The sequence below is a fragment of the Schistocerca nitens genome, chromosome 2 (assembly GCF_023898315.1).
Source record: "Schistocerca nitens isolate TAMUIC-IGC-003100 chromosome 2, iqSchNite1.1, whole genome shotgun sequence".
Classification (NCBI taxonomy): domain Eukaryota; kingdom Metazoa; phylum Arthropoda; class Insecta; order Orthoptera; family Acrididae; genus Schistocerca; species Schistocerca nitens.
Genome location: NC_064615.1, coordinates 872,041,187 through 872,054,361, shown reverse-complemented (window position 1 = coordinate 872,054,361; position 13,175 = coordinate 872,041,187). Strand labels below are relative to the sequence as shown.

At 38.1% G+C, this 13,175-nt stretch overlaps 1 protein-coding gene across 1 annotated transcript in view; it reads left to right on the top strand.

Moving 5' to 3' along the window:
* Window positions 1–1,340: 1,340 nt before the first annotated feature.
* The window catches only part of LOC126235403 (putative ankyrin repeat protein RF_0381), a 156,878-nt gene continuing 145,043 nt past the window's right edge, over window positions 1,341–13,175 (top strand). Inside the window, exon 1 of the mRNA XM_049944124.1 lies at window positions 1,341–1,584. Coding sequence (XP_049800081.1) covers window positions 1,341–1,584 — 244 coding nt within the window. The remainder of the gene's footprint in view (window positions 1,585–13,175) is intronic.

Sequence of the window (13,175 nt, the reverse complement as noted above, 5' to 3'; positions counted from 1 at the left end):
GTTGCACTCCGTTCGCTTCGTTTTCCGTTGCAACGCACACATACAAGGTTCACAAACGGTTCATATTAGGTTTTGTGTTTTCTCCCGTATACCGGCACAGTAGTGATCACGGAGAGAAGTCAAGTTGTTGCCATTTTGTTTCTCTATAGAAGAATACATAAAAACCAAAGGAGGAATACCAGAATTCTTTGGGACACCCTCTCATCGCTTTACAGAAGGAATTTGGAGCATTCTACGTGATTTTCCCATAGCTACGAGATCATGAATAATTTTTTTTGTTACTGCAGGATGTCAACGAAATCATTTGATGAATTACAGGTGGAGCTAAAGGACCGTCTTCTACTGTAAGATAAATTTGTAACGGAATGTAATCAACCGTTTACTGTATTATAATTTGATACGTATTTAAATAAATGTCATTGTTTATTTTTTTTTAATTTTCAAAGCACAACCTTTTACATTTCGTCAAAGTCGCGATAAGTTTACCAGTTTTACTAGGTAATAGGGCTCTTATTCGACAAAAATCGGTTATTCAGAACTAAGTGATGCCAGATTCATCAAAGTCGTTGAAAATTTCTTCCTGTGTCTTAAGTTAATCCTTATATCTTTCACAAGTTTTGCCCCACAGCACTGGATTGATTGCACAACAGAAATCAGCTGAGCCACGTCAATATCTGGTAAAATGCTCACTTTATTAGAAAAAAGTGACCAAAAACTGATAATAAGAGATAATTTTTAAAGAGATCTACTGGCTGACAGGTTGAAGCAGAAACTGAACCGTGCGTGTGTGAACGCCTCGATTGCTGTCTGCTTGTCCCTTATAGAAACATGATGAAACTTGTTCGTGTCGAGGGAGTATTCGGTGCTCTACTGTTCCTGTTAGACACTGAATAGAAACCGAACCATCGTTTCACACTTGTCGGCTGTGACCAAACCGAACCAAACAGAATGGCACCGAACATATGTGTGGAACAGACTAGGGCTATAGCGCCATCTTCCCTTATTATATCTCAATGTATTTGACCAGCACTGATACGGGAATGTATGTTACCAGTGTAGAAGTATAGTATTAATATTTGTGTGGCTTTTCAGTGTTATTTTGCGGTAGTAGCAGCTTGGCTACTTCTGTAAGGAAGTTTTTCTTGCTTCTGTATTCCTAAGATGGTTTAGGGTCTCAAATGTTGGTGAACCTGTATGGCGTACATCTTTTATATGAGTGCTTGTGTGGGGAGAACGTCAGTTTGAGGTGCGACAGTGTGGAGTGTTGTCCAGGGGGTAGTGCGCTTGTGTGACAGTGCGGTGTTTCTCCGTGTTAGTCTCCGCGACATATTCTGTGAACAATGTTCGCGAGCGACAACAAGACAGAGCAACTCCACGTAGCAGTAGCTTTCGGCGACTTGCAAGCTGTCTTGCGAATGCTGGCGGAAGGAGCAGACGCCGATGCTGCCGACTGTTTCAAGGTACGACCGCTCCACATTGCTGCGGAGCAAGGCCATTTGGAAATTATTAAAGCGCTTCTCGAAAAGGGCTGTGATGTAAATGCAGAGGCATCTGCCCCTTCTCCAGTGGGGCTACTGGAGCGGGGTCTGACGCCGTTACATTCAGCGGCCAGAAATGCTGACCCGAACATAGCGCAAACTTTGATTACTGCAGGCGCTAACGTGAATGCCAAGAGTAGTTCCAGAGTATATCCGTTACACCTCGCAGCACACCACGGCCATTTGCCCGTAGTGAAGGCACTGCTTTCTGCGAATGCAGACGTGAATGCCGGGGACAACGTCAGGAAAGACACTCCACTAATTGTCGCAGTGACGCAGAATTTCGAAGACGTAGCCGAATTTCTTGTGCAAAGCGGTGCTGTTGTAAATGCCAGAAATTCGGAGCGTTCGACACCACTACATTTCGCAGCAAAAAAGGGAAATATCAACATAACAAAGCTGCTGATCCAGAATAAGGCCGCGATTAACGCAAAGAATGGAGAAGGCTCCACTGCATTGCACTTGGCGATACAAAATGGACACACCGCAGTAAGTCAGTTTTTGATAAACAGTGGGGCAGATGTGAATGTGAGAGATAACGACGGATGGACGCCATTGCTTAGTGCGGCACAGAGCGAAAACTCAACAGAAATCGCCACACTTTTGATTGCGAAAGGTGCTAGCGTGAATACGAGGGATAGGACTGCAACAACACCCTTACACCTTGCTGCACGTAACAATTTCACTGCTGTAGTAAACATCCTGATCGAAAGCAAAGCTGACGTTAATGTCACTAATAACCGAATGTGGACCCCACTGCACAGCGCCGCCTACGAGGGCCATCTGGATACCATAAAAATTCTTATCGCTAGGGGTGCAGAAGTTGATGTGAAGACTCACGAGCTAACTACACCATTGCATTTCGCAGCAGACTACTGTAACGTCGAAGTCGTTAAATACCTTTTGGTAAAAGGAGCCAAAGTCAATGCAGTTGATCACAGAAAATGGACGCCACTTCACTTTGCAGCTCATCAGGGTCCCATCCAAGTCCTTCTCAAAGAGTCGGGACTATCGAGTGCACAGATGCAGGACTCTAAACTGAATACCATGAGAGCTCTCATCGAAAACGGAGCAGATATAAATGCAAGGGGACTCCATAATGAAACAGCTCTCCATGTTACTGTACAGTGTGATGAGCCCGACGCTGCAAGATGGCTGTTAGAAAATGGTGCACATTATGATGTGAAGACTGCCCCCTCCTTAGGAAACATGACCGTCTCAGAGACTGCTGCGATGAAAAGGAACGAGAATATAAATGCCTTATTGCGTGCTACTGAAGCGCTATTTCAAGCTCTGAAAAAATCTAAGTGTGCAGAAATTGAAAAATGTATTCAGGAAGGGGCACCAGTCAACAGTAGCAGTGTGAAGTATGGAACACCGCTTATCCATGCATCTTGGAAAGGACATTTGGCCGTTGTTAATGTTTTGCTTAAAAATGGGGCTGATATTAATTTGAGCAACAGTAATGGCGTTACTCCACTACATTACGCAGCAAAATTTGGGCATCATGAAATACTGTGCGCCTTATTGCAAAATGGTGCAGTATACAATGCAAGAACCAAAACAGGTAAAAAAACGCCACTACATTTCGCCGAAGAAGGAGGAAAAAAAGAAGTTGCAGAGACTCTAAAATTGATTGAATGTATGTTCATTAGAATAAGCGGGAACGATAACACAGTGATAAAAGAGTTAAACGACTTAAAAGTGATAAAATACGCAGAATTTTTTGCCATAAAAAACTGCAAGAATGAAAACAAAGAAACCATGACAGAAATAGCTTCAAGAAATGGATATGAAGAACTTTGTGAATTGTTTTGTGATTTGTAATGGAGAAGAATACTTGTTTATTATTCATTTATATCACTGAGTATTCTGACAGAAGTAGTTCAAATTATGTGAATTGATATTCATTTTCTGTTATTTTGCACACTGTCAAAGTATGTTTTAGTGTTTTTGTAATCACAATTTTGTCTGTTATTTCCATATGTATTTTATGTTCTCTCTCAGCTTACAGTTAGAAGAATGTGAAGATACCATGATAAGTGTGTTAAATATTTCTTTTCAAACCACACAAGGCCAGAACAGCACATCAGCTATACAATTTGTTAACTGTGAGAAACGTGTTCAAGATGACATTTTATAATGAACAAAGTTTCGTTATTAAGATGTATTTTAAAATAACAGAAAATTATTCCCTTTATTGAAATAACTATATGGGATGCTGCTAAAATATATACTGCAGTTGATATTTGTGAACTATTTGGATCTTACGATTCTCATTTTATAATAACTCAATGAAGATTTCGGGCATTTCTACAGCTAATAAAAAGTAATGGTCTTTATGACAGAAAAAATTTGGTCTAAAATGTATGGTAACTTGAGTTACAGGATAGAAAAAAATAATTTGTATTTAGTCTATGCATATTTGTAAACTGTATAGGTCTAAGCTTTACTTGTGTTTATGAAATCTACTCACAACTTTCTAGCAGCTTTTGTTGTATTTGCACCACCTAAAGTACTTTTATAATAAAACATGAAACCAACTGAGAACATCCAATTAATGTACTCACACATATAAAACTTGTACAGTTTAAATAAACAGCTACTGGTAACATTAAAATAGGTACAATGCCCATAACTGTCTCATTTGGAATTATTACTGAGGCACAAGTAACAGCAGTAATGATTAAAAGTGAAAATGGAAAAAGTGACATAATGGATACAAATGGGAACATAATCAAAGCATACCTCAATATTTCTCATTTTTTATTTATGTATAGCTATAACATTCTGACTGCTGCATGCTTAGTGATGGATGTTCCATTGACAGGTCAGGCACATGGCATTAAGCATAAGGCTCTACTGAGGCTGCCAAATTCACATGACATCAGACATACCATTCTGCTGTGACGGCTGTGGCCACACCGCAGTCAATGTGTCAAATAAGAGGTTTTTTGCCAGTAAATGCCTATAATTTTTTATTATTACTCTTTCATGATTGTGATACCAGTTTCTAGAAACCATCAGACAATGAGGACAATTAGTTAAAATTAATCTGTAGGTGAATATAGCATGGGGTGGCACAGAGCATGGTGGGCTTAAAACCTTTTGAGTAGCCAACTATGTTTGTTCATTATAACTTGGTTTTATTATCCATCTGTATATGGAAGAATTATGAAAATGTGGTTTGATGTAGTGTGTGAACATTGTCTACTTCTGGTAGCTCCCAGTATAGACTACTAAAATTTCTCTCTCTCTTTCTCTTTGCCTCTCTCCCTCTCTCTTTCTCTTCTTCTTTTACACAAACTAAATTTAACATAGTTAAATTAGGAGAAAATACACTATCTTGGAAAAAGTTGAATAACTGTACCCTCAAGTGTATTAACTCACTGGTGTTTAACTCCTATTGTTATTTCACATTTAGAAAAAAAGATTTATAGTTATCAATATACGTACCTATAAAATCCTGTTCACTGCTACTTGTTATGCAGCCAATAATGTTGAATACCTGATCACACGATTTGGAACTCACCCCAAATTTTGACAAAGGCATACAGTTTACATGGAAATCAACAGTATCTTCCATTGTGATTCTGTAAATTGCAGCTCATCTGAATCATATCATCATACAGGTAATGTATTCGAAAGTGAGTGTAGGAAATGTAAGGTCTCTAAAGAGACATAGTTAACAAATTGAAACAATACTATCACTATTTGGTTTTGCTGAATACAAACATTATTTACATCACCTATATTGCCCCTGAATATAATTCAATTATTTGATTTGGTCCTATGACATCTCATACAGATATAGGACACTTCAACAGAAAATAGGGGAGGTTTAGTTAGTTTCATGTTCCACAGATCACTTGCACAATAAATTGTAGTGAGGTGGAAGAAGTAATATCACATCCATATCAGAAATTAATTTGTAAATATGGCTCCAAGCTGAACATTCATGTGTTTTTTTTAATATACAAATGTGAGCTGGTAATTCCTACCCACCACCATTTACACATAAAAATAATAGAAATTCATTTACAGAATAGAAGGAATTGTCAAGGAGAAACCTTCAGTGTGTTTCAGATATTTTGCATCACTGGGCAAATAATCAAACATTTCAGTTGCAGTATTGAGCACCCCTTTCTGTGCTAAAAACACCCTGAATGTGGAGTAATGTATTTCACTTATCTCTTCTCATATTGTAATTATATCCATTATTGTTCCTTTTGAACTGCAGTGGATTATCTACAATAGTTTCGTAAGGAAAAAGATATACTGTGACGTGTTAGTGGAAATTACCAACTTCTTAAATAGATGTCTACAAGATGATCTTGGGTGAGCATCACATATTACTATTACAACATGGTTTTTAGCAACGTATGCTCGCTTTCCTAAAGATGAGTTTCCCAAAACATTATTCTATTTGACACTATTAAATGAAAATATGTAAATTACTGATTTATCTCCTCTCAAGATTTCCTATGACACTAAGAGCTTATGTGGCTGAACTAAGTTGCTGTAAGAGTTTCAAAATGCGCCTTCTCCAATTTAAATTCTCGTTGATATGGACACCTCAAAATTGAGAGTGAGACAATTCGCAGAAAACCAGGCAGCGATACCTTAAAGAAAATCATTTACAGTTTTTTCTGTTGCTGTATGCATGCTTGGTTTGATTGCAATATTAATGTTATCTGAAAAAAGAACTAATTCTGCTTGTCGTATACTATGTGGAAGATTGTTTACATGTTTGACGAACAATTGTGGACCTATGTTTGTATCCTAAGGAACTCCATATGTGATTTCTCTTCAGTCAGAAGAACCTTCCCTGATTACTTTGGCTAAATTACTAAGTACAATTTCCTGCAGTTTTTGATTTGATATTGCATCATCCATTGGTTGGCTATATCATCGACTCTGTAAGTCCTCAGTTTATCTAAGAGAATTCTGTGATTTATACAATAACATGCCTTGGATAGGTCGCAGAAAATATCAACTGCCAACTCCTCTTAGCTCCAAACAGCGATTTACTCAGGATATTATTGTTGCTCAGTTGGGATACTATTCTAGAATACACCACCCTCTCAAAAATTTTGGGAAATGATGTCAGTAGTGAAACGGGTTGATAGTTAATTACATCTTTCCTATCACCTTTCTTATAGAGGGGTTGAACAACACCATATTTCAATCTCTCTGGAGAAAATGCCTTGAGTTAATGCTGTATTGCATATTTCAGTTAAGGTAGGGCTTATTATACAGGAACAAGCTTTTGTTACTCTGTTGGAAACACCATCAAATCCAGATGAACCTTTTTTTTGCGAGAATATATAATTTTCTTAATTTCAGAAGGAGAAGCTGGTCATACATTGTTATGATGGAATTTTATGAGAGTTGCTTTTTCTACATACTGCTGTGATTTTTTTCTTAAACTTTTGTCCCTATACTTTGTAGTGTAAAATATTTGAGAAATGATTACTAAACGTATCTGCAACATGTGACACATTGTTTATAAGCCTTCCATTTAATTTAATAGAGATGTTAGCTTGTTCTGTAGCCAATTGTCCTGTCTCTCATTTCACCACTTTCCATATTGTCTAAGTTTGCTGTCGGAATTTCTGAATTATGACGTAAAGTGCATGTTCCTTGAGTTTTTAACAACTTTTCTAAGTAATTTTGAGTAGTGTGCAACTGCTGCAAGATCTTTACTTGTTCTGGCCACCAGATACTTTCCCTTTTCCCTTTTACAAGATACTTTAGTCTCTCTAGTGAGCCATGGTTTTTTACGTGGCAGTTTGCTGTCCTTTCTGATCTGGTTATGTGGAAAACTATTTTCAAATAATGATATGAATATATGATGGAATAGAACAAATTTTATTTCAGCATTTGGTTCATTATAGATTTCGTCCTAGATCATCTCCTGCAAACCACTACCAAAACATTTGTTCCTGGGTCTTTAATTATTCTATCTGATTTCCAATGACGATTTTCCGTGCTGTAAGAGCAATTGTTACTGGGTAAACAGTTATTTTCTTGCTTTGGGCTTCATTACTAGAACGTTATCTACACTGCTTCCATAAGTCACTCCGCAACGGCAAGCTCCGCGTGTTTCGCATTGCGATGCGCGTAAGGTTGGCATCACATTCATGTCGCTGTATAAGATAGGGGCAGGGATTCACTGCCAGTGGCTGCAGTAATGTTGGGAGACGCGATTCTACATTATTAAAGGTAAAACAATGAAATGAATTACTTACATTAAATACAATTAAATACACTGTACTCAGCAATATCACAGAAGCTGCTGCAAATGTTTACCTCTTTCTTGTCTCATCTGTTTCTTCTTTTCTCAAATGTTTTAACCACACCGCGAAGGAAATATTTGGGCGGAGACCGATCCAGTGAGCGTGGGGGTTAAGTACCTTTTTTAATTACTCGGTCTCCAAAGATTTGATATAAAAGTCGTAGGGACTGGTGTACCGTATGAGCAGTAGCGTTGTCTTGTTAGAAAATGAATGAGATTACATTTTCATTCAGAAGGGCAATAAATGGGTAAATTACATGGAACAATAGGCATCGGAAGTGATGGTAGAATCGAAAAAGATCGGTCCTATAATTTCTGCTCGCGCTATGGCAACTCACACTCCGATTTTCTCTGCGTGCAATGGCGTTTCTCTTAAGGCATGTGGATTTTCTGATGACCAAATTCGTGAATTTTGTGAGCTAATGAAACCAGACTTCATCAGTGAAAAAGGTTCGATCTAAAATACCAATTGCATTTTGGTTAACGCGAGCAGCAGGTAGACAGAAAATATGATCCTGATGCTTTCTTTCTGGCAATGTACCGTACTCGGGTTGCGCGTCAGTGCGGGATGTTGGTTGCTTATGTACCTTAGTGTTCCTCTCCTACGTAAACACAATGGCCTACTGACAGTGGTCGTCGGCAGGTGCAGTGAGCTTCAACTACGGAAAGTGCAGCTTCTGCAGAGAGACAGCCCAGCTACCGGCGGATTTACTAAGCTTGAACGGTCTCCAGGTGAGGACCGCTGGCTGGGATGCACCCAGCCACAACAGGTTAACCTACAGTTCACAAGACTTTGTGCAAACATGACCATTTTGACGTTTCACGCACTGATCGATGACCGCAGGAACTGCTATCGGCTTTCGTTAACATTCATGCTGGGTGCTTGGGAAACACCATATTGGATTCCGTAATTTCATATCGTAACTTGCGCATTTTGAAAACATGCCGTCTCAAGCAATCGCACATAAAAATTTGTAAAAAGCGCTTCATTCTCAGTGCGATTTGTTATGCTTGAACATCGAATAACGACATATCGGCTGTGAAAGCCTTTATTAGGTGTGATTTGCAGTACAAAGGCATGCATTGTGGTGTAGTGATTGTAAGCGTTTAGTTTCAAACTGTACGTTAGCTATGAAGGTGGTTCGCCTTTTTTTACACCTTCACTGTTCTGGGACGTCGTTAGTAAGCTAAAAGAAGTATGTTTCTTCTGTAATAATCTAAGTTGTATGCAAAGTGAGCCCCGCCTCTCTCTCTCTCTCTCTCTCTCTCTCTTTCTCATTTCTGAATTGTCGTTGTCAATTTACAGATTAATCATGAAACATGCAAATGCGAATAAATATTCACATATGGTAAAGCGAACTACCATTAAGAATAAAAAGCACCGAAAAACTAACACATTTGCTTCATAATTAAAAGATAACTTAGTCTCAGCCAACTGTAAAGCGTATAAAAGACAATTTACTTGTTTTTTTATTACACTTCTTTTCCAAACAGAAGTCACAATTAAAGTACATCTTTAACCACCAATACTAATGCTTTTCGACATTTTATCACAATAAATTTCACCAATAGCAACGCGTTTTCGAGAGATCCTCAGTGTGTTGGTTTTTTGAAACAGCATTTATTCATTGGACACAAGATAAAAGAGCTTCTACTTTAATTCGTCTGCTGGGATGGCTCCCCACCTTTTCCAATTACAGGCCAATTCCTGAAACTAGTTTTGAGTTTCTAAAAATAAGCGTATTTTGTTCAGGTACCTTGACGAACACTGTTGAATATATATATATATATATATATATATATATATATATATATATATATATATATATATATATATATATATTACTGGATTCAATGCTGGCTAGTTTCAGGTTTTTATTTGCTTGTAAAACAGTAAGTCGTCTCACTTTCTGGGTTGATGAAGGCGTATTATGAAAAATGGTTAGTACAACTTGTTCAGTAAGTTTCGGAGTTAAATCTTGCCAAACTTTTAACTTCTCCCTTATCCACAGACCAGTCCACGAGAAAGTAGAACTTTACACATTTATAAAAGATGTAACTTCGTGGTTGACTTACTCCGCAGTAAAGAAAAAGCGTAACTCCAATTCTCTCTAGGTGAAGTGAATGTTATCGTTCTGAACGTCATGTTCGCCTCGCGTGTTGTGAACCAGACGATCGTGCAAGTCTGTAGACAGCTCTTTTCGTCTTTGATACATCGTGAGTCATGTGAAGTGTGCGTCACCCGCTACAGCAACGCTCTTTCCGTACAAAACTCTTGCAGTCGGCGGTAACACTTCACTCTGGCAAGCACCGGTGCTGATACTAGACCCGCACGATTAAAGTGGTTAATTCTGAATTCAATAAGAAAATCGATTACGAAATCCTTCATTTGTTCTACATCCGCATGTATTCTTTTACGGACAGCGTTGCTCATGCCTTAGAGCAGCCTCAGTCGCGACCCAGCTCCTCTGACGATGTCAGCTTTGCACCTGTGGCTCCCAGAGACGTCACTTTAGAGTTTTAACTCAGTGATTCGAGGGTAGCCCCCGCGCTCTTGGCACACATTAATCCAGCCAACTTCTTAATTAGACACGTTGTCGGATTGACTAGTAACGAGAATGTTAATGATGATTCTATTTAAGTACATGTTAATTGACATTACGGTACTTGATGTTTCAACGTACAGCATTTTGATTATCACACATTTTTAAAATTATGATCTGCTGCTGTTCATCTAAAGTTACAATAACAAAAGACTAACGCGCTATTTTTAAGACATTAAAGGGGAGTGTCAGCATTGCTTTCCAAATTCGAAACAAGTTTTTCCCGATCTCCGTTTAGATCAGGGATTCCCAAAGTGGTCGGTATCGACCCCTTGGGGTCAATATCGGATTCCTAGGGGTCAACATAAACGAAAACTGATTTTGGGTGGCGACGAGGTCTAAGAATCGGCCCCTATTAAATTAACACAAGTTCTTATTTAAAACTTTCAAGAGAGGTAAGTACTGTATTGTTTATGTTGTGTTACGTGTACTAAGAATAATTAATATTTTTGTAGGAAATAGCATTGCTGTAGTAATGTAAAGTCTCAAGTTCGTACAAGATGAAAAACGGACCATTATGAATAAGGGGGTTAATCTTAAAAGTAGGTAATTTGGCCATGGGGGTCTGAGGTAACAGTTCATTTTGGAAAAGGGGTCACTTGTCCAAAATAGTTTGGGGATCCCTGGTTTAGATGATACAATGGCTGCTGAACAGACATAAACCTTTTTTTCTTAAAATATGCTGTTTGCTGAATCCTTGTCCAGGGTTGAGGTGTAAAGTTATTCAGAAACTCCCATCCATCATGAAGCTAGAAATTGGAAATCCCTACAATAAATTAAAAACGTACCCCATTAACCTCCCATGTGCAAGCTACGTGATTAGATTGATTGATGGGAAAATATTGTTAGCCAGTAGGTAGAATACAGGCTGTTGCTAACACAATACCTCCTGCAATTTGCTTATCGTTTGCTAACGAATACCTTGACTGGTTACATATCTCTGAAGGATACCTTTCCTGGTGGTATCTGTAGAACACGATGAGTGGAGTAATGAATTGTGTAACAATGAAACTTTGGTTAAGGACAGTAATGCTTGCCTTTGTTTTCAGAGCAATGGTTTGTCACTATATGCCTGAATGTATATATTATTCAATTTAACTTAGTCTGCTGCGACTCAGTTGCTCTGTTTCGTTGCTTAGTACCATGGCTGCCAACTATGTCCTGTCTCAACTGATGAATTTTTGTCGGTCGGCCAGAGAGCGCTTAAATTAAGCTCTGTTCACTGCTTTTCCTTTGAAACAACAAGTTTACTGTTACTATCCACCACAACACCAATATAGTATTCACTGCAGAAGAAGAGGCACTACTCTGTAAATGTTTAAAACACAATGTTGAAGCTCCACTGGACCAAAAGAACCAAGAGAAGCTCGTCACTACTGTCACTCAGATTTAACCATCGCCTTAAAGAAGCAAAATGACAGAACAGCAACCTGCCATAAAATTAACGAAATTATTGAGAAGGGAATTGCAAAACCATTCCTAGCATACAAGAAAGGAGAAAAAGCACTTACATGTACCATTAAAATAAATTAAACATGAATAATTCAATAATTGTAAGAGTTGACAAAGGTAATACAATTGTTGTAATAAACACAGCAACATACATATAAAAAACTTTAGACTTCTTCCAAACCAACAACATAACAGAAATGCATAATGATCCAACAGTCAGAATACGAAAAGAGATTAAACATATTTCTGAACAGTGACTGGTAACAGTAAACTGGTTTCATTTAATGCCAATAACAGTCACGGTAAAGCATAACCTAAAATGTACGCATTTAAAGCTTTTACTTTGGAGAAAATATTGAAATGACTCTCATCATTGCATAGCGTCTCCTGTTTGTATTTTACGGGCTATCGCCTTATAATACTGGCTGACCCTTCGTGAGCGTAACTGGAGCGTGGGAGAGAAGAGGGGGTGTTTCTACCTCCGGGGTCCACAAGGTGTCATGACAACTAGCAAGCAGTTAAGGGGCTCCGGAAAGGCTCAAAAACATGAAAAGTTCAATTTTTACTTTTTTGCGTTTTCTGAATCTGCAGACTATTACCTTTTAATAGATACATAATTTATTCAATTCCGAAGACTACAACTATTTTTAAATTTTTTTTGAAATGTGTTCTACATGGGCGTGACCCACTGTGGCGCTGTTAAACTACCGTCAAATGGTGTTATTATTAACGTCCGTGTTCATCAGGTACACTTTAGTGATGTGAGATAAAGTATGTGTTGTGGCTAACCTGTGAAGGTTCAATATATATCGCTGGTGTGATTGTCGATTGTTTCATGTTTATTTACTCTATCGTTATCTCGAAAATATTCGTAATTAATTCTGTTTCTTGAGTCTCTGTTTTGTTGAAGTATAATAATGAGTAAAAGTAAAGTTATTAGAAATCCTCTGAAGGCTTTTAAGAAAAGGAGAAATGTTGGAAAGCCAAAGGTATGTGTTATTACTGTAAACAATAAAGACGATGAAAATCCCCAACATAGCTTGTGTCCCAAAGAAGAAGACAGTAGGTGTAAATATAACGAAGGATTGCTAACTGGTGAAGTGTACACTCATAAGCATAGTCTGCCTCATGCAATAATGGAGGTGATAAAACCTATTTTCAGAGACTTAGCAGCACCTGAACTGTTGAAAAAGTGTATTCATGGAAAAACTCAAAACCCCAATGAAAGTGTAAATAGTGTTATATGGTCGAGAATCCCCAAGACTGTATTTGTTGGAATAGAAA